Source organism: Conger conger, chromosome 6 (assembly GCF_963514075.1).
Source record: "Conger conger chromosome 6, fConCon1.1, whole genome shotgun sequence".
NCBI lineage: Eukaryota > Metazoa > Chordata > Actinopteri > Anguilliformes > Congridae > Conger > Conger conger.
Window position 1 is genome coordinate 17655468 of NC_083765.1, and position 26270 is coordinate 17681737.

Sequence of the window (26270 nt, forward strand, 5' to 3'; positions counted from 1 at the left end):
TGTTTTCCAGAGGCCCTGTGTGTCCCGCGGGACGGGCCTGAAAGAGGACCGTGTGTATTTTGAGCAGCGCACTGCTGGTCCTCGGAGAGACGCGCTCCCGTTGGTGTCTGGGTAGGGTGGGCGGGGCCTGTGGGCAGCTATGTCCAGGTCCCAATGGAGCACAGCTGGGCTGGGTCAGCAACATAGGTCAGAGCTGTTCTCCCAGTCCCACGCCCCCTACCCCCCACCCAGCTCCTCCCAGGGGAAAGGGATCCTACAGATGATGTGGCATGAATAATGCACGAAGAGGCTTTCTGTGCCATTGATTATGTAAAAAAATGGTTTTCAAATGCATTGCTGTGAACCATGTACTCTACCTTTGAAGTTTGTAATTTATGCAGTACGCACAGCGAGATGCGGAGCTTGGTTTCTGCGGGGCATTGTTGGAAGTGACAGAGCAGCCTTGTCTGCTTGTTCTGAATGTGCATTAAACTGCCTTTTTAATGCGTATCTACGCGGTTATCCACACGCCAACACGCAGCGTATCCTCTTTAATCTGCCGCGGCCTATTTTCAGACCGTTGTCTTTAATTTACAGATATGCCCACATCTATATGGGCAAGGAGGGGGTAGGGAGGCTCCTCCATATGGTACGGTAAGCCTTAATACAGTGCAACGGGGGGCTTTACGGGTAAATGTGTAATAAAGCCAGGGTCATCTGCTGAAGAGCCCTGCTGTGGGGCTGTTGTGGGCCCTGCTTTGGGGGCTGTTGCGGGGCTGTTTGTTGGGGCTGTTGCGGGACTGTTTGTTGGGGCTGTTGCGGGGCTGTTTGTTGGGGCTGTTGGCCTGGGCTTCGGCCCTGTGGTTTCAGAATCGAACGCGCTGCTCTGATCCGACCCGCTCTCCCGCTCCGCCTTCTCCCCATCCTGCTGAAACGCAGCTGACATTCCCACCATTTCAGTCTCGCCCCTAAAAGCTGCTCCATGTCTTCCTCTGCGGGTGCTGTTGCAGCTGAATTTGATCTTATTTCCTCTCCCTCTCTCCCTCTCTCTCTGGACTCTGGACCTTAGAACTATCTAGCCTCCACATGCAGTGCAAGACATTAAATATTTTGTGTGTGCTATAATTTGCAGTGATGGCGTATTTTAATATGGATCAGTTGAGGTTTTCAGTTTTGGTAAATGACTGGGTTGGTACACGGTATACAGTAATCATACCTTACTGTGAAATGCACCGTTGTGAAGAGGAATGAATGGCTTTTCTATGGTAAACCGCAACCGTTTTGAAATGTGCCATGGCAATTGGGCACATCTGAATGCAGTCAGATTGGCGAGCGGCAGGAAGGTCTATGGCGGTTGTAGCTCAGACAGACACTTCATAGGGAGCCAGCAGGAGCCTGTCGGGCGTTTGTCCGTCACATCTGGCCGTGTCAGACGGCCGGAAACGTTGTGTATCATCTGTGTGTGTTGTCTGAGGCTCCGCAGGACTCATGGTTGTGACCGAGATTCAGTGAGTGTGCTTAAGTCCCGGCCCGTGTTTGCAGGGCCCTGTTACATATTTGGCTCTAGTCCTACATGGGGTCGGATATCCGGGGCAGCAGTGGATATAACCTGCAGAAGATACAGCTGGCGGGTGGATGGGTGGGGGTTGGGGGGTGTGAGGTGGAAACCAGTCCGGTGAGACGGCTCGTATGTGGTGGGGGAGCACGGCACACACTGGCTGTCTGGCCAAACAACACTCAAAGTAGATTTCCACTAGCACTTGTGAACTTATGAACCGAGTAGCCTATGCATGAAGAATTACCTTAATTGTTGAGCAAACCCTTTTTCCAAGGGGTGGCATTTTGCGTTCACTTCATACGGTCTCAGAAAAAAAATTTAATATCCTGTGGAGGTGCGAAATAGGGGTGAGCCTCAGGTGAACTTTCAAGTGGGTGGAATGGGTGGCAGGCTTGTTGTCTTTTGTGAGTGTGTGAAACGTGTGAAAATGGGCCCGTCCAGGCCTCGCCTTGGCCAGAGCTGGCTGAGCTGGGGCGAGCAGGCCACGCGGTTCCTCTCTTCCTCACGCGTACCCCCCTCTCCTCCTCACCCCTCTCCTCCTCACGCCTGCCCCCCACTCCTCCTCACGCCTCTCCTCCTCACGCGTACCCCCCTCTCCTCCTCACGCCTCTCCTCCTCACGCGTACCCCCCTCTCCTCCTCACGCCTGCCCCGCTCTCCTGAACATTTCCGCCCTGTCTCTCTCGCTTTCTCTGCCCCGTACTAACCCTGGGCCAGGGGGCACCACACCGCTCGGGACGCTAAACTCTGGTGTTTCCGTTTCCCAAAGGGAGCCGCAGCCGTGGAGCGAGGAGAAACGGCCGGGATATAGATTAATATCGCAGCTCAACAGGTGACCTCTGACCTCTGAGTCCTCCTGGACAGCTCTCTCCCGCCCTGTTATCTTTCTGGTTTTACCCCTCTGTGTCTCTCTTTTTTCCTCCCTCACTCTTTATTGCTCATCTTTTTGATTCCTGCCTGATGAAGATTTGGAGTCAGGGTCACACAGTCAACAATGTACTAATGAGACTAATGTACTCCTCAGCATACAAAATTCAGCACTTTTGCCTCAATGACACTTATCCAATCAAAGGACACACAAGGCTGTATTGGTAAGATCAACTTCACATGTAATGGTGATGATGACAGCATTGATGGTAATCATGATGATAATGAAGCATGTTTTTAACTGATTACTTCTTTCCTTGAATTTATTTGCCAAATATTTTTTTTAAGCTGAGAGCAGATCAAGTGTTTGCGCTAACCCCTGATGAAAGCTGGCTGAGAAGTCATTCGCTAGATTGATGAGACGCTCTGTGCTCTTCTCTACCATTACACTGGAGAGGGAAAAGGCTTCTGTCTCGTAGAGTGACACTCAGCAGACCTGCAGCCACTGGAAGCAGATGAAGAGCTCTCGAGAGCGATCTAGCCTGTAGCCGGTTAAAGAGCAGGCGTGACCGTTAAACGGGATGAATGGCTTGGCTGTGTTTATCACAGCCCTGCTGAATGAATGGTTGAGTATAGTGGGGGGGGGGCAGGCAGCAGACGTCCGTCATTTGTCACCCCTTTCCAACGCCCCTCCTTGTCTCCTCCCCTTCTGCAGAACGAACTCTGACTCCGCCCTCCACACGAGCGCCATGAGCCCCAATCAGCAGGATGCCTTCGGGATGAACCAGCAGATGGGCCGAGGGCCCCCACAGCGAAACGGTGAGCCCGGTTACGCTGTTCAAAGTGTGGGAGTGTGGGGGCGTGGGGGGGGGGGGGGGGCAGTGTCACGGAGATTAAAGCACACCTGCTGGGTGGCTGCTGGCACTCTTACACTGGGGATATAAACAGTGACCGTGAGGCGGTGGAGAGGAGCCGCAGGCCGCGCGTGTTGTTTATGTTTCGCCCGCCGTGGTGCAGTGGGCTGATCCGCCCGTGTCAAGGTGATCGCGCTTGTTTTGATGTTTGTGCTCGGTCCTCCGGGTCACTGATTAACAGAGAGCGCCAGAGTCCGTCCCGTTCGATGGCCCGCCGAACCGCAGAAAGGCCCGAGGCGACACTGTAGACATGTTTATCTCTGCCCAGGCACACTGTGTCTCTGTCGGGGAAGCCTTCACCTTGCCATCAGCCTCCTGGGTGTGCAGTGCACCAGTATACGCCGTCTGCTATGTCAGAACTGACCGTCTCCAAACGTTGCACAGGAATTAACCTATTAAGCAGAGCGTAGTCATGATATCAATATTACACTGCCAGTAGTTATAATCCAAAACCCAAGGTCTACAGGCGAAAATGAGCCTCCTTGGCTAACTGCTGCATCTACAGAAATGTTATTAATGTGCATTGACCTTGTTGAATAAACTAATAAATTAAATGAGTGAATGCTTTTCTGTGGCAATAATTCTCCTTGAGTGCACTCACTCACTCTGTTACTCTGTCTGTCTCCATTTGAGTGTGTGCTTGGTATAAATACAATGGGTACAGAATACCCAAGTGCTTACAGCAACAACAAAAAAATAGTTATAACTCAAAATACAAAATAGAAATCTGATCTTGAATACAAAACAATAGCATATAAATAGAAACAATAATGCTTATTGTCACTATAATAGGTTTATAGTTTACACCGAGCCCGGCTTACTTTGTGAAAAATGGGCAGTGGTGGATTGTTCATATCTTGGCTAAGAAAGCAGGGATTAAGTCTTTGTTTATATAATGTATTACAACTCTTTGTTTAGCCAACAAGTTTAAACAGGATATTGAGTAAAGATCCGGGGCGAACGTGAGCTGCAAATATAAACCGCAAAAAACTGCTGAATGAAGGGCTCACTTTGATCCTGAGTGGAGGCTCACCAGGCGCCTGTGGAAATGATTGAGAGCGGGGCTTCCCCTCCCGCCCCACCTGCCTGTCATTCCCCCAGTCCTCTCTCTCCCTCTGTGGGTGCAGCTGAGGAAGGCTCAGAGGAAGTAGAGCCATTGGCTGCGGCCATTCCCCCCTTCCCCCTTCCCCCTTCCCACCGCAATACAGAGACCACACCCTTACCCAGGCCACGGGGCGCAGGGGCGACCAGGCGGTGGGTCAGTTCCTCATTCTGGGCACAGTGGTTAGCGCTGTCAGCGCATGCAGCCCAGAGATGAAAATAAAATGAGCTTTCCCAGATAACTCCGCGTATTTATATTCATCAATGTGCATTGTCCCTGTCAAATAATAATACATGAAGTTGAAATGAAGTGTAGGCTGCTCTATGTTGGCCACGGTGGAGCATGTCTGTGTACGCTCCTGTAGATGCAGTGACGTTGATAAAGACCTCCTCTCTGAAAGGCGGTGGTCAGCTGAAGGGTTCGTAGCGCAGGGAGAAACCCGTGCGTGCGTACTGGCGGCTACGGGGCCGGAGGACGCCCACCTCGCGAGCGGCCGGAGCCTGGGCGGCAGGATGCCCTGTTCCAGCAGGACCGGCCCGTTTGGGCAGGGCAGGGGACGGGGCGGTGGGCGTTAGGACATTTTCCGTCCCAGTTCCTCCGCTTCCTCCCTGTGGCCGCCTGCCATGGCTCCCAGGTTTTTTTGGGTGGCTGCTGTCCGTCCCTCTGCAGGAACAGAGCAGCAGATTGCTGAGGAGCTGGCCCCTGGCCCCTGGCCCACGCTGCGGACAGGGAGGGAGGGGAGGAGGGAGAATACAGGCCTGTTCCCCGCGGGACCCTCGCGGCCCTGGGAACAATGGCTCTCTCTCTGCTCTCTGGGGCCTGTGGTCACTGGGACTATTTTCTGCCGTCCCTTTCAGTTCCCGCCCGAATGGCGGAGCACAGAAAGTGCGCGGGGCGTTGCTCGGCCAGTGCCCAGGCCTGCGCAGAGACTCCGGGCCTCAGGTGTGCCGCCCAGGAGGAGTTTCATGTCGGTATGCGGGAGGAATCTGACGAATAACGTGACATAATGGTGCTTTTGTGCGTGAAATCAACATCTCATCTTTCAGTCAGATAAAAGAGGGAGGTGAAGAGCTTAAATTGTGTCGTGTTGAATGTTGTAGCCCAGGCCTGCTGACAGAGGGACCGATATCAAAGAAGGAGGCGGTGCGAGCAGAATGTGTTTACAGTGGAGTGCGCTGTGATCTGATGGTCTCTCTCTCTCCCTCTCTCTCTCTGTGCGGGTGGTCAGCAGCCAGTATGAATGAGACTGAGGTGGACGGCTCAGGAGATGGTGAGTGCCTCTGTTTGGCCCTGTCCCAGCTGCTGCTCTGTGAAATGCGGGCGGACTGGTTTCCGAGGGCAACGCCGCGATGGCGGTTTCCCTGCAGGTGTCTCTGCTGCAGGTGCCCTGCCCGTGTGATCACAGACAGTCGGTATCAAACACTCCCTAACCGCCAGGGCAGCTCTGCACTGACAGACTTGCATTCCTGCCATTGTCCCTCAGTCCTGTGTGTGTGATGATGGCACAGCTCCCTGCATGAGTGCACATGTGGTGTGTGCAGATGTGCCTATGTGATTGTGTGCGCGTGCGTGTGCCTGTGTGCGAGTATGTGCATGTGTGTCCCTCTGTTTGTGTGTGCCTGTGTGTGCCTGTGTGTGCCTGTGTGTGCCTGTGTGTGCCTGTGTGTGCTTGTGTGTGCCTGTGTGTGCCTATGTGTGAGTATGTGTGCATATGTGCCTGCAAGTGTGTGTGTGCATGTACTCCTGAATGTGTGTGTGTGTGTGTGTGCGTGCGTGTGTTTGTTCGTGTGTGCCTGTGTGTGAGTGAGTATGTGTGCACGTATGTGTGCATATGTGCCTGCGAGTGTGTGTGTGTGTGTGTGTGTGTGTGTGTGTGTGTGTGTGCGTGTACATGTACGTGTACTCGTGAATGTGTGTCTGTGTGCGTGCGTGCGTGTGTGTGCGTGTACATGTACGTGTACTCGCGAATGTGTGTGTGTCTGTGTGCGTGCGTGTGTTCGTGTGCGCCTCTGACTTCTGCCGGCTGAGGTTCAAAGGCCTCTTCCTGCAACTGCTAGCCTATCCTTGCTTCCTGCTGACTCCACCCACCTCTCTGGATCCCTGGGGGTCACACGGGGCACATCCACACTGTGGACACGCCTGCAGTTGTACTCTGGCAGTTAGAGCTGTATCAGGCATTAGAGCGTGTAATGAGGTGTGCCTGGCTCTGCAGCACTGATCTTATCATGGACCCTCTCTGTCCCTCCCTTTCTCCCTCTCTCTCTGTAGTCTTTTCCTTCCCTGCCATGCCAGGTGACGAGGCCCTGATTGGGGTCAGTAAGCCACTGCCCAAGCAGCTGTGGGAGGCCAAGAAGGTGAGCGACCACCAATGAAAAGTGGGGGTGCTGCACTGGATGTAACAGGGTGCCTGGGAAATGTAGTCATTAAATAGCCTAAAGTAGCTTGGATGCATAGTGTTGAATTGATACATGATGAGACCTTAACAAGACACCAAGCAGATGAACATTGAGTATTAGATAGAGAATCACAAATTAATGGCCATATGACTACAGTAGAAGTATTTAAATGTAAATTTATATTATAGATGTGAAATCAATACTTTTTATTTTAGATTCTGTTTGCATAAACAATACTTTGCGACGAAAATTTATGAGAGCAAGTGGGACAAAATTGTATGAATGTAAAAGCAGAACCAAGACTTGTCAGATGGTCTGCTACAGTTATCAGATACATTGTCAGAGGAAGTGTAGGTCTTTGCGACCCCTCTATGTCCTCTGAACCAGGAGCGTGGGACACTCGGAAGAGATTAGTTTCTGTCAGTTGCGAGAATGCATAATGTTTTCTCATCATAAGCTGGATGAGTCCAGAGCCCATCAGCTGTGCAATATGGCTCTTTTTATAGAAAGTATGATAACGCTGCACTGTTTTAAAGTAGATGTTTGGGATGATAAGGAATAAAATATAAAAGGTTTGGTTTAAACAGAATTGATGTTTGGGAAGCATGTATCTGTCTGTGGGAATGATACACATTATGTGATTTATGTTGAGGAAGGTTAAGTAAATAAGCTTGCCTGGTTATGTCTTAAGTTCTCTCGCAGTTTTGATTGATTAGCATTGGTAAATGTACCCAGCTCCGAGTAGCCAGAAGCAAGTGAAAAATGTGGTATAGGCAGAAAAAAAACTAGTTTGTATTTGTGACGCAGTGGTGCAGAGTGCAGGGTTTTAAATTCAGCATTGTCTCCCTGTGCTGTGCCTGGTGTTATGACTCTGCTCTTTCTCTGCTCTGTTATTCTGCTCAGATTTGAGCTGTCTGTAATGTGGCCTCTCTGTTGCAGGTTCAGTCTCTCTCCTCACGCCCCAAATCCTGTGAAGTGCCTGGAATCAAGTGAGTCATAGCTATTTTTTCACTGAGAACCTTTCACGCACGTATACGGAATTAGCTGAATAATATTTAATTCAGTGCACACGTGTGCTGTAAGTTTACAAAGTGCAGTATCAGTTTTCTAGGCATTGGAAAGTGTTTTCTTGGAAGCACTGGCCAGCATCCAGAATGTTTACACGCTTTGTGCTGTATTTGTTATTCACCCTCAAGCCTGAAAATATCAATTGGAAGCATTTGCAAAGTAGTTTGCTTTGGTTTCAGTTTCAGCTCATCCTAGTGCATTTTAGCTGGCATACTTTACTGGATTGAGATACTCAGATATTTGGTTGGCATAGTTTATTGGATTTTATTAATAATGGGACAATAATTGCTTGTTGCTAAGTGCTACAGTAACTCCATTGTTTCCTCGGCCCCTCCTCTTCCTGGTCCGCAGCATATTTCCTTCCCCGGAACCCAACGTGGGGCTGTCCCATTACCAGGGGACGTTAAACACGGGCGGGTCGCTGCCCGACCTCAGCAACCTGCACTTCCCCTCGCCCCTGCCCACGCCTCTGGACCCTGACGATGGCGGGTACCCCAACCTGAGCGGGGGGAGCAGCACTGGGAACCTGCCGGCCGCCATGATGCACCTGGGCATCGGGAACTCGCAGGGTACGCGTGACGGGCGCTTCCCCGTGTCATTCTGTTCCGTCTGCGTTCGGCTCCAGGCGGTGTGAAAGACACCCCCTCGCCATGTCTTTCACACAAATCTGCCCACACATACGACCTCACATGGCTGCAGAGCGCTGTGATCCGCATGCTTTCGAGTGGTTGGTTTAAGACAAACGCATGAAACGCAGGAGCCGCTTTTCGGTGCATTCCATCTACGATTGTTTCTGTGCCGGCTGGCTGCTCAGTGTGGGAAGGGTTGGGGTTGTGTGCGGGGGAGGGGGGGGGTGCATGCTGTTCTTTTACTGAAGGGCTTTATTCATTTATAGACGCAAACCTCGACCTCGGCCCTTTGAATTTCACAGATATCTGATCAGATCAATTTCAGGGCTCTCCGTGTTTTAAGCCCTTCTGTGGCTGTTGTGTCCCTGGCTCCTTCCTGCTGTGGGGCTGGCTGGAGGCTTGGCAGAGGACCACAGCCACAGAGCCACTCTGACCCCAGTGCTGGCTGCACACAAGCAGCCCCTTTCTCTGCGCCGAATGGCCAGGAGAGTAACAATGGTGAAGGCTGTGTGTGGGGAGGCACCGCCTTGTTTCCAGGGGCTGCACTGCACAAACCGAGAAATAAGTCTGTCTCAAGTATTTAAGTCTTATATTTTGACTTGCAGTATAATCGTATTTCCAATGTTTTTTTGCCAAATTAGATAAAAATATTGCCAATGGGGTGAGAAGTTCACTTATCAAGCAAACGGTAGCCTGAAACAAGCTAATATTTTCTACTTCAGAGGAAAAGAAAAAAAAAAGATTACAAGACTAAACACTTAAGACAGACTTTTTTACAGTCTGCAGACAGCAGTCCTGATGTTCTCTCTCTCACTCTTTCTCGCACTCCGCTCCCCCCACTCTCTCTCTCGTTCTTTCTCGCTCTCTCTTCTCTCTCCCCGCCCCGGCAGGTCTCTCCTCCTCCCTGAGCAACCCCTCGATCCAGGCGTCCCTCAACAACTCCCAGCTGCACTCGTCTCTCAGTAACCCCTCCATCCACTCGTCCCTGCGGCTGGCCTCCCTGCCCACCCCCCCTCCGGGGGCCCTGAGCAGCTCTCCCAGGCGACGGCCCACTCCCATCAGCCCCCTCACTCTGTCCCCCGGGGCCGAGCAGCGCCGGGGCCTGGGCAAGCAGCTGTCCCCGACCATGTCTCCCTCGCTGTCTCCCATCACCCAGGTGAGCACCGCCAGCCCCTGGAGCGTCCCTCAGCCCGCTCCAGGCCAATTACTGCACCCAGCACCCAGCGAATAACAAGGAGCGTGGAGATATCGAGTGTACGTGCGCTTCATTTCATGTGTGCACAAATGCCTGGCGTGATGCTCCTAGTACTCAACAATATTATTATAAAGGATGTTGATCCTTTAAGGTGAAAGATTGCAAATATGTGATTAGACTGAGCCTTCCATTGGTGATGTAACGAATCACCGCTGGTAATTGTAGCAATTGAGTTCTAGAACATTACACTGACTTACAATTTTAAAAGAGTATTTGGAAAAGCTACAGTACTCTTTCAAATGGATGAATAAACATTTAGTGCTATAATTACAAGAGTGGATGCTCATCTCTGCTGTGGTAGCGATAGCTTTATGTCTGCAGTACTTAGATGGCACTTCTTGGTTGGTCCTCTTGAATGAAAGTGCAGCACACAGCTTAAGATGGGGGGAAAAAAAAGAGGGTCCTGAAATGCAAGCGCGATTTTTTTTTTTTGCGAAGAAATGCCCCTGTCACAGACCTCCTTACACATGTGGGTTGCTCTTTTTTTGTTTTTGTCTTAAGGGGGTGGCCTTGGACACCAGCAGCCTGCCCATGGAGCCGCCCCCTCCGTACCCCCTGTACCAGCAGCCTCTGCAGCAGCAGGGCCACCCGGGCCTGCAGCAGAGCTCCCAGCAGCAGCAGCCTCTGTCTCCGCTGCACAGCCTGCACATGGATTTCAACTCCAGCGGGGTGAGCGCTCCCCCAGGGCCGGGGCTGCTGTGGCTCTCGTCAGCACACCGCTCCTGAGAGAGCAGCCTGTGATAATAGACGTCCCCATGACGCTACCGCTAACACACGTTAGCGCACTGCGTGTCAACACTACTGCCCCGAGCCCTGCTTATTCACTACTGCCTGTAAACACCACTGCCCTGAGCCCTGCTTATTCACTACTGCCTGTAAACACTACTGCCCTGAGCCCTGCTATCTGCTTATTCACTACTGCCTGTAAACACTACTGCCCTGAGCCCTGCTATCTGCTTATTCACTACTGCCTGTAAACACTACTGCCCTGAGCCCTGCTTATTCACTACTGCCCGTAAACACTACTGCCCTGAGCCCTGCTATCTGCTTAGTCACTACTGCCCGTAAACACTACTGCCCTGAGCCCTGCTTATTCACTACTGCCTGTAAACACTACTGCCCTGAGCCCTGCTATCTGCTTATTCACTACTGCCTGTAAACACTACTGCCCTAAGCCCTGCTATCTGCTTAGTCATTACTGCCCGTAAACACTACTGCCCGTAAACACTACTGCCCTGAGCCCTGATATCTGCTTATTCACTATGCCCTCCCTGTTTCCAAGAAGTTATGATGTGTCCCAGATCCCAGATTCTCAGTATTATTCAGCAGATTAGCTATTCAGTTTGAAAGGGATGCCATTTATAGCCCAGTTGAATGTTACAAATTACGTTCAGATGACATCTAAAAGCATGACTGTGGCTATTATGTAAAGAATCAGGTACTGTAACTCCCTCTTATTGGGGAGTGTGAAAATACTTTTTCTCCCAACTGCTGCCGTTCTGTCTGCATTGGATGAAGTATTATAACATTACTACAGTGCGATAAGATCAGTACGTTGATAGTGGTTTTAAAGAGCATTAGGTTTGCGCTGAGTGTGTTTAGCCTGCACTCCAGATCTCTCCTTTGTGACATCTCCTCTTTTCCTTGTAACTATTCACAGCAGAACAACATGGGGGCGTTCTTCAGTGATCCTTTCATGGACCCGCAGTTTTCTAATCGACAGTCAAAGTCTCTCTCCTATCAGGTACGGGTAACCAGGTGCTGCCAGAGTGCTGTTTCAGAGATGTTCCCCACAGTTCAGAATCTAGGGTATTCTGACTGTGCATGTGCCGACTGGGTGGTAGTCCCATCGGGTGGCACACAACAGATTACACAGCCATTTTGGGGAGGGTAGGTTTCAGTTGTGAATGGTAGACTTTGTCATCATGGCAAATTTTTGTCAGTTCCCTGTCAAATAAATAAATAAAGTCAGTCAGTTTCCAATTGTGAGAAAATTTCACAAGTGAGCTTACCTGGGTACATTACATTACATTATTGGCATTTGGCAGACGCTCTTATCCAGAGCAACGTACAGTTGATAAGACTAAGCAGGAGACAATCCTCTCCTGGAGCAATGCAGGGTTAAGGGCCTTGCTCAAGGGCCAATGGCTGTGCAGATCTTATTGTGGCTAGACCGGGGATCGAACCGCCGACCTTGCGTGTCCCAGTCATGCACCTTAACCACTACGCTACAGGCCGCCCGCCCTACTGCGCCCTAGCTGCACACATTTAAGATAACACATACGCTGGCGTGCGGCCTCCCATAATGCTCATGCTGCAGTGATGTTGGGTTATTACCGTTGAGGAGAGATACAGCGATGCTCTGTGTGGCTTTGGGGCGGTGCGTGACACAGGCGTGTGGTCTCCCGTCCCCAGCTGGACCAGTTCAGCATGCTGGAGAACGCCATGAGCTCGGCGGCCGGCGGACCCTGCTTCGACCCGGTCTACTACTCCCAGGCGGCTCTGATGGGGCTGGGCGGTAGCCACGGCCACCTGCCGGACTCTCTGCAGACCAGGCAGAACATGCTGTACTCAAACTGTGGGGGCGGGGTCCCCAACATCATCCTGACAGGTGCGTCTCATACCCGCCGCTAGCACTGATCCCACTGGGGATCCACACGGGGCTCCGGTGAGCCGTTTTTAATGCTTCCTTGCCTGGTCTGTGTAGATTATGTTCATCATACTCTGTAATGTTTACTGTGATGTTTCCATTAAAGCCGATTGAGGAAACGCTGATGGAATTGATGGAAAGTAAAGTCCAGGGACATGGCAGGATTGGGTCTCATGGCAGGACTGGGTCTCATGGACGCAGTGCCAGGAAGCAGTGGGAGGGTGCTGCTGGCTCTGTGAGGAGCTGGAGAAGTGTGAGAGGGGTTTGAGGAGAGAGGCTGATTTCCCTGTGTGTGTGTGTGTGTGTGTGTGTGTGTGTGTGTGTGTGTGTGTGTGTGTGTCTGTGTCTGTGTCTGTGTCTGTGTCTGTGTCTGTGTCTGTGTCTGTGTGTGTGTGTGTGTGTGTGTGTGTGTGTGTGTGTGTGTGGAGGGAGGGGGGGGCAGCCCTTTGAGGTGGGAGGTGTTGATGAATTCCACTGCCAGTTTCATTTCCACATTCTGGGACAGTATTTTTAATCTGGGCTGGGCTTTGTTTCAGGGTTTCCTCTGCACCATGTAGAAATAAATAAAGATTCTGCGGGCGTTATAATGGATGTTGGTTCCCCCTCCCATCCTCACCCCCTCGTGCCCCCACCTTTTATACTCCTTCAAAATACTGCAGTATTTTTGCAGTTTTAGGCTATGTTTCCATGTTTTTTTTATTGATTTATTTTTTCTCAGGCTGTTTATGGGCGTAATCTGTGTGTGTGCAGGGTTTGTAATCTGAATGTTGGTTAGCGGTGTTCATTTGCCTGATGTCTGGGAATGTTGTTGGCCAGGTCTGACACTGCTGCTGATACAGATCAGACGATCAGTTCGCCCGTGTTCTCCCGCTCTGTAAGCCGCTCTGGATAAGAGCGGCCGATAAACAAACTCGGTGTAATGCGAGGTTAGCCGCAGTCATCCAAATCGCTGTCCTTCCTATTCTCTCTCCCCTTCCGTCTTCATACCCTGTTTATCTCCGGTTTATCCACCTCCCTCCCTCCTCTCCTCAGACGACTCGAACCCCAGCCTGTCCAAGGACATCAGCAGCGCGCTGTCGGCGGTGCCCGAGTGCCTGGGCCCGGAGGGGGGCTTCCCCCTGGAGGACGAGCTGCACATCGAGCCCCTCAGCCTGGACGGCCTCAGCATGCTGAGTGACCCTGACATGGTGCTGCCCGACCCCTCGGTGGAGGACAGCTTCCGCAGCGACAGACTGTAGAGAGAGGGGGAGACCAGGTGTCTGTCCTCCCCCCGTCAGTGCCCAGTGATACGCACGCACGCATACACACACACACACACATACACATACACACACATACGCGCACACACACTCACACGCTCACTGAAGTGCGCGTGGAATACACATTCACATACTCGATAGAAAGTGAGGCTGCAAACACACAGACACAGACTTTGTGGTCTGAACACAGACACGCCCCATACACAGGGTCTTCACACCCTGGACACTGTACTGCCATTCAAGACTGTGATATAGAGTGAACAGTCACACAGATACTGAAGCATATGTTTGACTTGAAAACGGAAGATTTATATCATGTGTGGTTATATATGCATATACACACACACACACACACACACACACACACACACACACACACACACACACACACACACACACACACACACACACACACACACACACACACACACACACACACACACACACACACACACACACACACACACACACACACACTGGGAAGATGAGCCTGTATGCCACAGGGGGCGTGTAGGCGTGTAAGACATTAATGTGTTCCTGCTTGGTCAACATGAGCAGGACAGACCAGGCCCTGTCGCGATAGGCTCTCACCCTGCTGTTCCCAGCCACAGAAAAATAACCAAAAAGGGTCTCCTGTAGGGAGCAAGGTGAGGTGTCGGACTCCCTCTCGACTGTCAGACATGGGTACTGCAGTCCTCGTTCCGGCTGGAGATGGTCAGCTTTCCGGTAGGCCTCTGTTCCAGCTCACTCACGCAGTCAGGTCTCATCTTTAGGGGGAAAGACGGGTCATTCTTTTGCTCCGTGCTGATGTGTATTAGCATTGAGCACTATGGAAAGGAGTGGGTGAGTGAGCTGTCCCTCTATTTTGGATCAGTGGCTCCGGCCTGGGATGTTGAATGCCATGTTCCAAGTCACCAGCAGGCACATAGAGCCCCCTGATGACATCAGCACCAGAAGTTTACAAAATGGCAGCTTTCTGCCTCCGTGTTTCAGGACCTGGTGTATGCTACCGTGGCTGTATCAGCACTTGTTATGCCACATTTTCTACACACAAATGAGCCCCCAGCCAAATACTCGCCAGTCCCTGAAAAGAAAGTACTTCAAATTAAAATCCCATGGTTAGATTAAAAAAAAAGATCAATACAATATGTTGAAAGTGAAGAAGCGATTTAACTTTCTGTACAGAGCATTCTTATTTTTAAAGTGTCTTTGCATATATATATTTTTTTGTACAAAGAATAAATGTTTGCCTCAGATAATCTTTGCAGTCAGCTTCAGAATGTATTTTTAAAAACAGACAAAAAGGGCAAACTGTTTACAAAGTTTAAAAACTTTAAAACAAAATAAAATGTAATAGATTGTGCTGAAATTTCTAAGAAAAAAAAAATGGTTAGATAATTTTTTGGTGTAATTGTAAAGAAAATATATTGTCTGGTCTCACCTGAACAGATGCAACTTTACCCCTTTTCAAGAAAAGTGGACTGATTTTACAGCGCTTTAACTTCAATCTGGCTATGCAGGACTCGACAGAGGGGTCTATGAAAAAGCCGGGGCATGCTTAGACCATGAAAAAGGAACTGCTTTGCTTGTCCTTCTAGTACTATGTATCTATACAGTGTATTCTTTTTAAGGTTTTTATACTGAATTGTAATGCAGCTCACAGCACACTAAACCCTGTGTTTCAGATTTCAGACCCCGGAAAGCTCTGTTGTGGCATGAATTAACACCACGTCTGTCAGACCACATATTCCCTCTTCTCTTACTATGATCAGGTGCATGATGGGATGTCTAAAGGCACTGTATCTGTAACTAAACCTATGAATGATACGGCACGTTTATTGCAGTTCACTCAATACCTGCATGTAATATGCACTGAGATTTCACCCATAGTTTCATTTCAAGGGAAATTCTTATTTTGCTCTATGTGTTTGTGATTTTTATAAAAGTATAAAGGCTGTTTAAAAAGGTATCAGTTGCAGTCCAAACGTAGAGATTAATCTGACACCACCCACAGATCAAGGCTGAAGGAGTTCCTTCCTTGAATATTGTTCCTACACTGTTTGAGATAAGCAGGCTTCTGTCTGGGAATAACTTGATTCCAACGGGCAACTTGCTTGTGATCATGATGTCCATTTTGTCCAGAATCCGTGCTCTGGCATGTTTGTGAAATCAAAGGTAAAGATGAGATTACACAACATTCCTGGAGGCTGTAGGCTTAACAGATAGACTGAATACTTTTAATGAAGTGGATTGTCCTCCTCTTCTTAATCTAAAGTGAAATGACACCGGATGTGATGAACCTCACTGTGGTGTCCTAGTCGGTAACCATTCGTTAACAATTGCTGCTCGCAAATGTGTTTAGCGCCCCCTGGTGTCCATTTTTGTAGTTGCGTTTCTATACATTTCCCAGTAATTATCTTGGCCCACAGTGCGAGTCTGAACAGTGGTCAGTTGATTTTGCAGCATTCCAGATATACAGTAAAACATGGGAATGGTTTCCTGAGGAGAATCAAAGGGCATGGGGTGGTCTTGTCCCTCAGGTTTGCATTGGGAACTGGGCAGTACTAATCTTTTAAGTTACTGTTCAGTTCAAGAATTATCATCTACATATCATGTGTGCTGCCTCCATTTCTGATACTGTGCCTCGCTGCAAGAATAAGATTGTAAGCAATGCGTTTTCTTAGAATTACCGTAACATTTTATCAAACATGGATATCCTGGAAGAAGCTCTGCTTTTTCCTCCGCTTTACTTCCATTCATGTGGAAATGCACAACTACAGCCGAGCATGAGAGGGAAAGGGAAAAGGTGGAACTACTGTAAGTTAAAATATTTTGTCTATTCACAGATTAATTGTGTGAATATTACCTGTGCAGAAAAAGATACTGTTTGACTTTGCAGTAGTTGCTTTTTCATGTCGTTTATGTTTTGAACTTTGAACTGCAGCATTGTATTTCACTTATGTCTGTACATATTTGTGGATTTGATGGTGTTTTCCAGCTGTGACAGCAGAATTGGGAGCATGTTTGGATTGCTTTATATCTGTGCTATGGTGAGCTTTCTGTCGCCCTGTCAGCTGATGTGTCTTCACCCTCTATGCTCTGCCCTGTTCGTCTCTACCAATGAAAAGCTCCAGAGTTTGTTCTACGCAAATCCTCAAGGGCACTTAGTAGGGCTGGTGGGACGGAAGTAGAAAACAGCAGTGCGACCTCCCTAAACCTTCAGTTACTCTGGTCGGATTGTAGTGATTATGATTTAATTTGAGGTGAGTTTTCCAGTTCCTACTGCCAATGTGTGAAGTGTAGGGCGTGGTTCCGATAAAGAGGCGGGTCTTCACTTTAACCCCCTCATGTGGAAGGGCCCCGTCTACGATTGCCTTACTAAACTGAACTTTGACCTCTAATGTCCCTCTGCTACAACTGTGACACTCATTGCGAGCCCTACTTCCATTTAGCTGCATTGCTTTTCTGCTTATTTTAATTTCTTTTTTGTGATACTTTATTATTGATGTTAGAGATTTTTAGAAGTTAATCATTTTTGTTGTTAGAAGGAATTCAATTGTTCTTCCTTTTTTGTTTTGTTTGGTGTCTTACAACGTTTTAGTTACTTTTAAAACAATGTACAGTTCTATTATTTAAATAATGTTTCTTGTCCACTAGTGTTACTACTTTTTGTAATGTCATTATAAATCTTTCTTTTTCAGATATTAAAATTTTACTACACCACAAAGCTTTTGGTTTGTGACGTTATAGTGCTTTACTTTGATTTAATATAAACAATAAAACTGTATACAGTACATATTGAGTATGGACCATTCTTTTTATCTTGTCCTGTTTGTTTTTGTTTGTTTTCTGGTGACCAGCAGAGGGCAGTAGTGCAATACAGCTGCCGCATAAGCTGTCGGCTGTAAATAGATGCCTTACCTGCTGGATCAGAGAGAGATTGGAAGGGTAAGAATAGTGTTGGCACGACATGGCACGTTGCTTCTCGATGAATAGACTTTATTGTATAGTAAGTACACAAGGATGTCTGCATTTAAGGATGCATACATTGAAAATAATTGACACTGAAATATGATGGTGGGTCTTTCATGTAATGGCATTATTTTGCAATTTCTGTCTGCCAGGAGGTTCTAACTTGACTGCAAATACATTTTTAAACTAGAGAATTATGCCAGGCATACCTCGACATCAACCAAGAAACGGTTGGCAGTTTACGACCTCAGACTAAAGGATCTTGAAAGATTCTATATGGAAAAATGATCATAGATCCCCCTCAATATATTTATCCATCTCATAACTTTTTTTGAGAATAAATGTATAATTTCAGAATTGTTGGAGGGTACTGCATACAACCACCAAGTAGAAGTGACTGAAATTATCATGATTTTAGACAAGTTGTCTTGAACAGATCATCGGAGTCTTTTGTAACTATTGCTGTTGCAAAATATTATTATTGGGGTTTTTTTTTTGGTTTTTTTTATATGGTCCAGAGAAACTCCCAGAAATAACAGTTTATTTTGGTTATTTAGTGGTTGGAATGTTACCTATACTGCAAGGCATTCATTATCCGACAATTGAGTTCCCATATTCCCTGTATATCATTAAGATAGTCTCCAACAAGGAGGGGCTAGCTGCCAGTTGGCTCTGTTGTTTGAGTGTTGTGTACAGTGTTCCACCTTCCAACTATTGAAATGTCTTAGCCCCCAGGCACAAAATGCATATTGTCAAAGTTGATTTGTTCAGAATACCTGGAATATCTGGATCTGGAACTGCTGCAGCAGATGATGTGGAGATGATATGTGGGTTCTAGATATCCCACAACTGAGTGTGTGTGGCAGCACTAACAGGGACCTTTCTATGATTTTTCACGTTTCTATTCCGCTTGCCTGTTTGTAGCCATTATTAAAGATTATTTATGATCTGCAACTGTCTGTATCCTACTCGGTGGCTAGAAATATGTGCATTATCTTGTTCATATTTGAGCCATTACCTTTTAGGAAATGATTAGACTTAAGTATTTTTTCCTGTTTCTTGGTGAATATGCAGTATATTTAGAGATTGTTTTGGGAATGACAGGCAATTTTGTAATTAATATCTTTCTATGGTGCAGAATAGTATTAAATTGTTTATTACCGCCCTCGGCAGAGTGAACTGCAGCTTACATTTTAAGTTACTTGTTGTCTGTCTTTTTATACAGCTGGGTATTAAACTGTCAGGTTAATCCAAGTCAAATTCTGGCACTTGTTAAAGATTACATCACGTTTCCCCTTTACCAGATTTCCACATCTTAAACTGCAATCTTGGCAAATTTACTTTGCAACATACAGGAAAGTTTATTTTGTGATTCATAGTTGTAGATTGTAGTTGAACTATGTAACAGGTGGACATGGTCTTGATCAAGGCTTTTTTCTTCCAATAAAATATAATAGTAGTCTCTTTTCTGCAGTTATAAATCAGTCACTCCTCACTGTGCTTAAGGTAATGTGTGGAGATATACAGGGCTCCCTGTTATTACAGGTGCCATGTTGAAAGATGGAACATTATAAAAGCTTGCTCTAAAATTTCCCTGTGGTAGGAATTCTCTCAAATGGCAATTGAAGCATTTTGGACAACGTACATTTACAACCTCTCCTTTTTCATTGATGGTTTTTAACACTTTGTTTTATCTATACCCCTTCCTTTCCTCTGATTTAGAGCCAAAGAAAAAATCTCCGTCTGCATCGTGTTCTCTGTGCTGGGGGGAATGACAGGCCAGTCTCACAGTGATTGCTGTGTGTGTATGCAGGCTTCAGTGTCACAGTGATTGCTGTGTGTGTATGCAGGCTTCAGTGTCACAGTGATTGCTGTGTGTGTATGCAGGCTTCAGTGTCACAGTGATTGCTGTGTGTGTATGCAGGCTTCAGTGTTACAGTGATTGCTGTGTTTGTATGCAGGCTTCAGTGTCACAGTGATTGCTGTGTGTGTATGCAGGCTTCAGTGTCACAGTGATTGCTGTGTGTGTATGCAGGCTTCAGTGTCACAGTGTGTATGCAGGCTTCGGTGCTTGCACGTTCCCCAAGAGTCCATAATGAGTGTACGTCTGAAATGACAATGACCTGTTGAAAATGTATTGAATTCCACAATGAGATACATGCAGATGCAGGTAGTTAATGTTTTTCCCTTTTATGAAAAGGTTTATGACCACATGGTTATTTCAACTATTTTTCAGCCATCAAACCTCATCCTTTTAACCCTCCTGTTATTACTATTTAATACATGTGTCCTTAGGGTCCAATGTGATAAAGCATCTTCATTGAATTTTAAACCTTAAATTAATATTCTTAATGTAGAAACAGCCTGTCACTACTTCACAGTCCAGAGAGACTATTTCTTCAGTCTTCACCACTTGTTTTGCATAATAGATTTTTTTGCGGTAGTCAATGTGAAGTGCTTTACTTTGATGATTACCTCTGATTTCATCTGGTGGTGTGCCGCTTGTATAAAAATATTAAAAAGGCAATGTTTAGGTTTGTCTAATAGTAGGGTCAGTCCAAGAAAAGTAATCAAATTCCAGGCTGAGAAAATGTTGACCTGGAGAACAAAAAAGGAGGGTTTAGATGTTAATTGAATTGCCTTCTTACTTTTTAGTAATCTCTGAGTAAATGAGCATTGGCAATCAATTGAATACAGAAAATTTACATATTATTATCTATGTTATACCCTCCTCTTCTAGGATAATTACTGCACTTTGATCCCCAAATGTAACCCCTTTACTTGCATTGGAAGTTGCTCAGGGTGAGAGTGTCTGATAGCTGTGTATCTTTTCATAACTAGGTTTCCTGTCAGGGAGAACCGGGGTGCTCGAGTAGTTCTGGCGATGTCCTTCTTTGGGTATCCCTGGCCCTGTAAGATCTGTAATCGGCTAGTGTCATCAGAGGAGCATCTCACAGCTCAGTGACTGTGCGAACCTTAGATTAAAGTCTCCACTCGAGCTTTCCCTCTAATCCTGCTACATAGCAGTGCTTTGTGAGGGCTCTTCTGGCTCCCTGGGTAATTATGGCACAGGTCTCGCTGCGTACCGTCAGGCATAGCTGCACCCTAAAGGGGAAAGGGACAAAGGCTTTCACTGCATTCTATGTACTGCGCAATTATACGCCACATTGTTCTAAAATGTGGGAAACATCTTAATGACCTTTTGAAGGACTTGATAATTTGACATGTTTAGAGATTAGGGTCAGAGGCAGGCAGATGTAAAATGAAAGGCTTGGGGGCCCAGCCAAGAGGGTTTTCACAGACCCACATGAGAGCTGAGCCTAAGCTGATCTCTGCAGTGTGATTGGACGGAGACAGCTGGATCGAGATTGTGCTTGTAAAGATGCCAGCCTTGGAATTCCTTCCATGGTGACGTTAGTCCAGCTGGTGGGAACCTGGAATCATGTTTAATTTACTCATTAGGGCAATTAATCAGCTCAATTAAGCCATTTGGAGGTTTCCAAGGTTTCTGCCAACTTCGCCCATGGCAGCGTACATGTGACCTGTCTCCAGAGCTGTGTGATACTCACGCTGCCCAAAAATATCTGGAAACTGACCTGCCTCCATTTTCTCAAATGACTTGTTTCCTGGTAACTGTAGAAATGAGTGAAGAAGTGAAATGTGGGTATACAGTGCCTGGCGGAGTCCTCTTTGTACCCAGCTACCACTGTTACCACAAATGGGAGCCAGGGCAGCACTGCGGACGCCCTCAATGTCCAGACCTTAGACTGCAGGCCTGGATATCGCCAATCCCCTGCCCCCCTCTCCCCACCTCTGCCTCGGCCCCCTGTCTTTCCCAGCCATTGCTCTGGCCTGTCCTCTCTGGATAAATCCCTTTAAACCTCTGGACCATGTTCAGCAGGGAGCTAATCAACCCGTGATTTCAACTTCTGCCTCTTCTTTCCAGTTGCTGCTCTTCTCATTGTCTTATTTTCTTCTTATTTTTGTTTTATATTCTCTGTCTCTCTGACATACAGTAAATCCTATTATTAAGCTCTGTCCCTCAGTCACTTTTCACCAGTGCATTCCCCAGTAAATACATGTTTTTGTATTCTTGGTTTATTTTTCATTAAATGCATGAATTCAGTGAGGATAAGCATTATGAAGTTATCAGATTACTAAGAACAAGGCTCTCTGCCTGTGAGACATACAGTGTAGATGTTGTAATGAGTCTGATACAGTTAGATACTGTAGGTTCAGTAAAAAATGTGTTTATAACAAAGGTACACTGTTATCCTGAATGTTCGTAACCCCTCATACATACATACAGAATAAACCTTCATCTCATGTTTTATTCATTTTTTTGTTTTGATGTTTGGATCAAAGTTTCTACAGCATGTTATTCATGTGTGTGAGCAGTGTCGTAAATGCAGTCGTGACAGAACTGTGCACCCCTCTGCTTATTTGTGTTCCTCTCACTTGTTTTCTCTGACTCCTAGCAACACAAAATGGTGTTGAGCGCTGCTAAGCACTGGTCTCTTTAAAGAGATTCTCTACTTTAAAAAAGGATGAACTTGAAGACAATCTGCAATTTAGAATATATTGTGTTTGATTTGATTTTTTCAACAAGAAAAAAGAACCGATGTATTTTTGATGTATGTTATTTTGTTTGCAATTATATTAATAGACATTCACTGAGCACTTTATTAGAAACACCTGTGCACCTATTCATTCTTGCGATTGTCTAATAATCTAATCTTGTGGCAGCAGTGCAATACATAAAAGTTTCCTTCTTGTGTGATTAATGGGCCCAGAGTCCAAAATGACACACTCTCCCCTTAGATTTGTACCTAACAGTCAATATTGATATAACTAAAGTAAAGCCATCATATTTTTTCAGAATTATTGGACATTTTTGAAAACCTGCAAATGGTTGAATTGAATGGGATTTTTTATTTCAGGCGGAGAGTTCTCAATTAGAGATGAAATGGCTCAATTTTTAAGAAGCTTTATGACTGGTAAGAGAGAACTAGGGAAACAGTGCTGTTCTCTGTTTGCCATCTGCTGAAATTAGCTCCCCTGCTCCAATCCATCACACCAGCCCTCTGGCTCAGCCTCTTGGAAAAAGCCTGAGCACAACATTGATGAAATAAATGTGCCAGTTTCCATGCCGTATCTATCTTTGTGTCCCTGGTTGTTATGTACAGGGGCTTGAGTTACAGTTTGTTAGCTGATAATCCCTCCCTTCCTGACTTGAAAGGGACATAAATAGGTTTCTGGCCTGTCTCACACACCACCAGTAAGTCTATCCAAATAAGTTTTGCTCTTGAAAATGCAGGACCTCTTAATGGCCTTTCCTATAACACTAAATTACATTACTGTCATTGAGACTGCTGGGGGCAGGGCCACAGCTATGAATTCAGGAGGGCCCCTGCCTCAAAATTATCTAGCAATTTTTAAAATCCCTCCCATAACCTGCCCCCCCCCTTGGGCCTGGGCCATGGACAAAACATCTCTTTAGCTCCCCAATAGCCAAGGCCAAATTAATATGATGGCTGTTGTATGTATCTATAATGTCCAGAGTGATTTGACATGTAAAAGGAGCAGACTTCATATGAATTTTGCAGGCTATAAAGCTCTGCGACTGCATGTCTTGGGTCTTATCTCCATGGGGGGTTGGGCACAGAGATAATGCTCTTTTACCCACTTCTGTGCTATTTCTGCTGTTTTGTCATGAAGGGCCAACTCATTCATTCATTATCCTAACCCGTTTATCCTGAACAGGGTCGCAGGGGGGCTGGAGCCTATCCCAACATACTTTGGGCGAAAGGCAGGAATACACCCTGTCGCCAGTCCATCGCAGGGCACACACACCATTCACTCACACACTCATACCTATGGGCAATTTAGACTCCAATCAGCCTAACCTGCATGTCTTTGGACTGTGGGAGGAAACCGGAGTACCCAGAGGAAACCCACGCAGACATGGGGAGAACATGCAAACTCCACACAGAGAGGCCCCGGCCGATGGGGATTCGAACCCAGGACCTCCTTGCTGTGAGGCGGCAGTGCTACCCACTGCACCATCCGTGCTGTCATCGAGGGCCAACTGCATTAAAAAAATCCTACCTTCATGACACAGATGTTTTGCAGATGGAGAGGTGAGAGGCTGTACATTTGGGAGAAAAGAAAGGATGGGTTTCCACCCTTATTACAGGTTCCTAAAGCTGTAATCATGTCCATGTTCCTGCACACCACCATCTAACCAGCAAGGGGGAGACAGGAATGTTATGGCGGTTGCACAAGTCTCTAAACAAAACGGGACAGGAACACACGTACGTATGTGCTAACTGTGGATGATGTTTATCAGCGGCATGCTGCGGTGTTGATGTTCCCTGCAGCTGTGTTTTCAGAGAGAGATCCGGAAGGGAGGAACGCTGGGAGGATTGAGGCATGGGGTGGGTTCTCCCTGGCACTCCGGGCTGTCCTCCCGTAAAACAGACCTCGGCATCACTGCTGTAAACAGGGCTGTACTGAAGCATCTGCACCCCATCACCCAAGGAGTACACCCTTGCTTATTTTGGCGGTTAAGATGCCCTAAATCTCCACTCAAATAGTGCCGGCGAGGCGTGGGTCGAGGGGAGATGGAAGGAAGTTGTTTATTTGATGTCTTGTGCAAGAGAAACATTTGGAAAAGAAGCATGTTCTGAGGAGCACAAACGGGAGCGAGCAGATGTTCCTTGTCCAGATGAGGCCACCCCAACCAGCACTTTAGTGCACCGGAGGTGAACAGGCGACAGCTTTATCAGAGTTATCGTGAACTCCAGAATTCTTTGGATATGAGGCAAAGCTGGCTCTTGATACAACTGTTAGCCTTTTCACAAGAAGCCTCCGATTCAGGTCTTCAGTTCAGTGTAGCCACAGTCCAGTGGGTACGTTAAGCATGCTGTCCATCACGTGCAGATTGCATTCTCGCATGCTGAGCCAATGAGGCCCACTTTGTGTGCTGCTAGCTATTTAGTTAATTTATAAATATGAAGGGATTTCACTTCATCTGTTACCTTCATTAGATGTGTACAAATTTTCCTTTTCCCATTATCATAAAAAAAAGAAGAATAATTGCACTTACGATGACTGTAAGTCTTGTTTAGAACAGCACTTTGTGTGTATTTTACTAGTTATGGATGTGGTGCTTTAACTTGTGGAAGAACCTATGTATTAAATTATTTTTAATCGCTTTGGATTAAAAGCGTCTGCCAAATGGCTAAAATGTAAATGTAAGCTCTCACAGCCAATGAGGTGCAAACGCGTACTGTAGAAGACCCACATTCACAAACACACTGTTTTCCTGTTATAACCACAGTATGAGGGCTTTAAAGGCTTTGTCAGTTACCCAGCTCATATCTTGGGTAATATTTACGTCAATTGACATTATTATCTACTATTGAGAATTCAGGTGATATTGTCCTTAAAATATCTGTTGGATGTATTGAGATTTGTTATTTATGCAAGTTTGTGTTTACCAGGCAGGCCAGTGACTTAATGTAAAATGTCACATTAATGATAAAAATACTTTCCGCAAGTAATGTAGCTTATCACTGAGAAATACGCCTACACCCAAGGGGTCTGCTGTTACAGGAAGGTAGATTTCCATTCACATATGCATGTACAGAGACTCAGGGACTCTATTTCAGAGTGAAGACAGCTGTCAGTGTCAGGTTTTACTGGATTACTGAAGCAGACACATAGGCTCTGAGCTCTTAACTGGGATTCTCTGGCCTATTGTTCATTATCATGCCTACCTGACCCAACAGTTTGATTTGGATTATTCCTGTTGCTGGTACCTGTGTGATTACAGTTCCCTTCAGAAGTACGGTGCCGGTAGAGTGGCATTTGTTATGGTATTTTTGCTTTATACTTATGGTATAAATGCTTGGTATGGTATATATGCTATATACCATTATGGACTAAGGCACCTGATAGAAAACCCATAGAAAGGTCTAGGAATCGCAATGCATTTCAATGGTAATATGATCAAATACAATGCTGGCGTCACATCTATCTGTGCAGGTCTCATCCGTCTGTTAAGGGATATGTAACACACAAGTCACATCCGTCTGTTAAGGGAGATGTAACACACAGGTCACATCCGTCTGTTAAGGGAGATGTAACACACAAGTCACATCCGTCTGTTAAGGGAGATGTAACGCACAGGTCACATCCGTCTGTTAAGGGAGATGTAACACACAGGTCACATCCGTCTGTTAAGGGAGATGTAACACACAAGTCACATCCGTCTGTTAAGGGAGATGTAACACACAGGTCACATGCATCTGTTAAGGGAGATGTAACACACAGGTCACATCCGTCTGTTAAGGGAGATGTAACACACAGGTCACATCCGTCTGTTAAGGGAGATGTAACACACAAGTCACATCCGTCTGTTAAGGGAGATGTAACACACAGGTCACATCCGTCTGTTAAGGGAGATGTAACACACAGGTCACATCCGTCTGTTAAGGGAGATGTAAATGTAGGTCACATCCACCCATAAGGGGTTAAGGCATTTCAGATCAAAACATCTGAGTCTGAAACAAAAGCAATAAGCTATTATTTCATTGTATTTCAGTGCATATATGTTAT

General features: G+C 46.7%; 1 protein-coding gene across 8 annotated transcripts in view; it reads left to right on the forward strand.

The window, feature by feature from the left end:
• crtc3 (CREB regulated transcription coactivator 3) overlaps positions 1-17472 on the forward strand; it is a 40532-nt gene extending 23060 nt beyond the window's left edge. The window contains exons 5-15 of one of the 8 annotated variants that reach the window (XM_061244830.1): positions 2306-2368; positions 3119-3222; positions 5648-5689; positions 6688-6773; positions 7755-7804; positions 8235-8452; positions 9403-9668; positions 10269-10436; positions 11428-11511; positions 12183-12378; positions 13450-17472. In XM_061244830.1, the coding sequence (XP_061100814.1) occupies positions 2306-2368; positions 3119-3222; positions 5648-5689; positions 6688-6773; positions 7755-7804; positions 8235-8452; positions 9403-9668; positions 10269-10436; positions 11428-11511; positions 12183-12378; positions 13450-13655 (1483 nt within the window). In that variant the 3' untranslated portion in view covers positions 13656-17472. The remainder of the gene's footprint in view (positions 1-2305; positions 2369-3118; positions 3223-5647; positions 5690-6687; positions 6774-7754; positions 7805-8234; positions 8453-9402; positions 9669-10268; positions 10437-11427; positions 11512-12182; positions 12379-13449) is intronic. The other 7 variants (XM_061244832.1, XM_061244831.1, XM_061244837.1 and 4 more) reach the window with 7 other exon arrangements.
• Positions 17473-26270: the final 8798 nt, after the last annotated feature.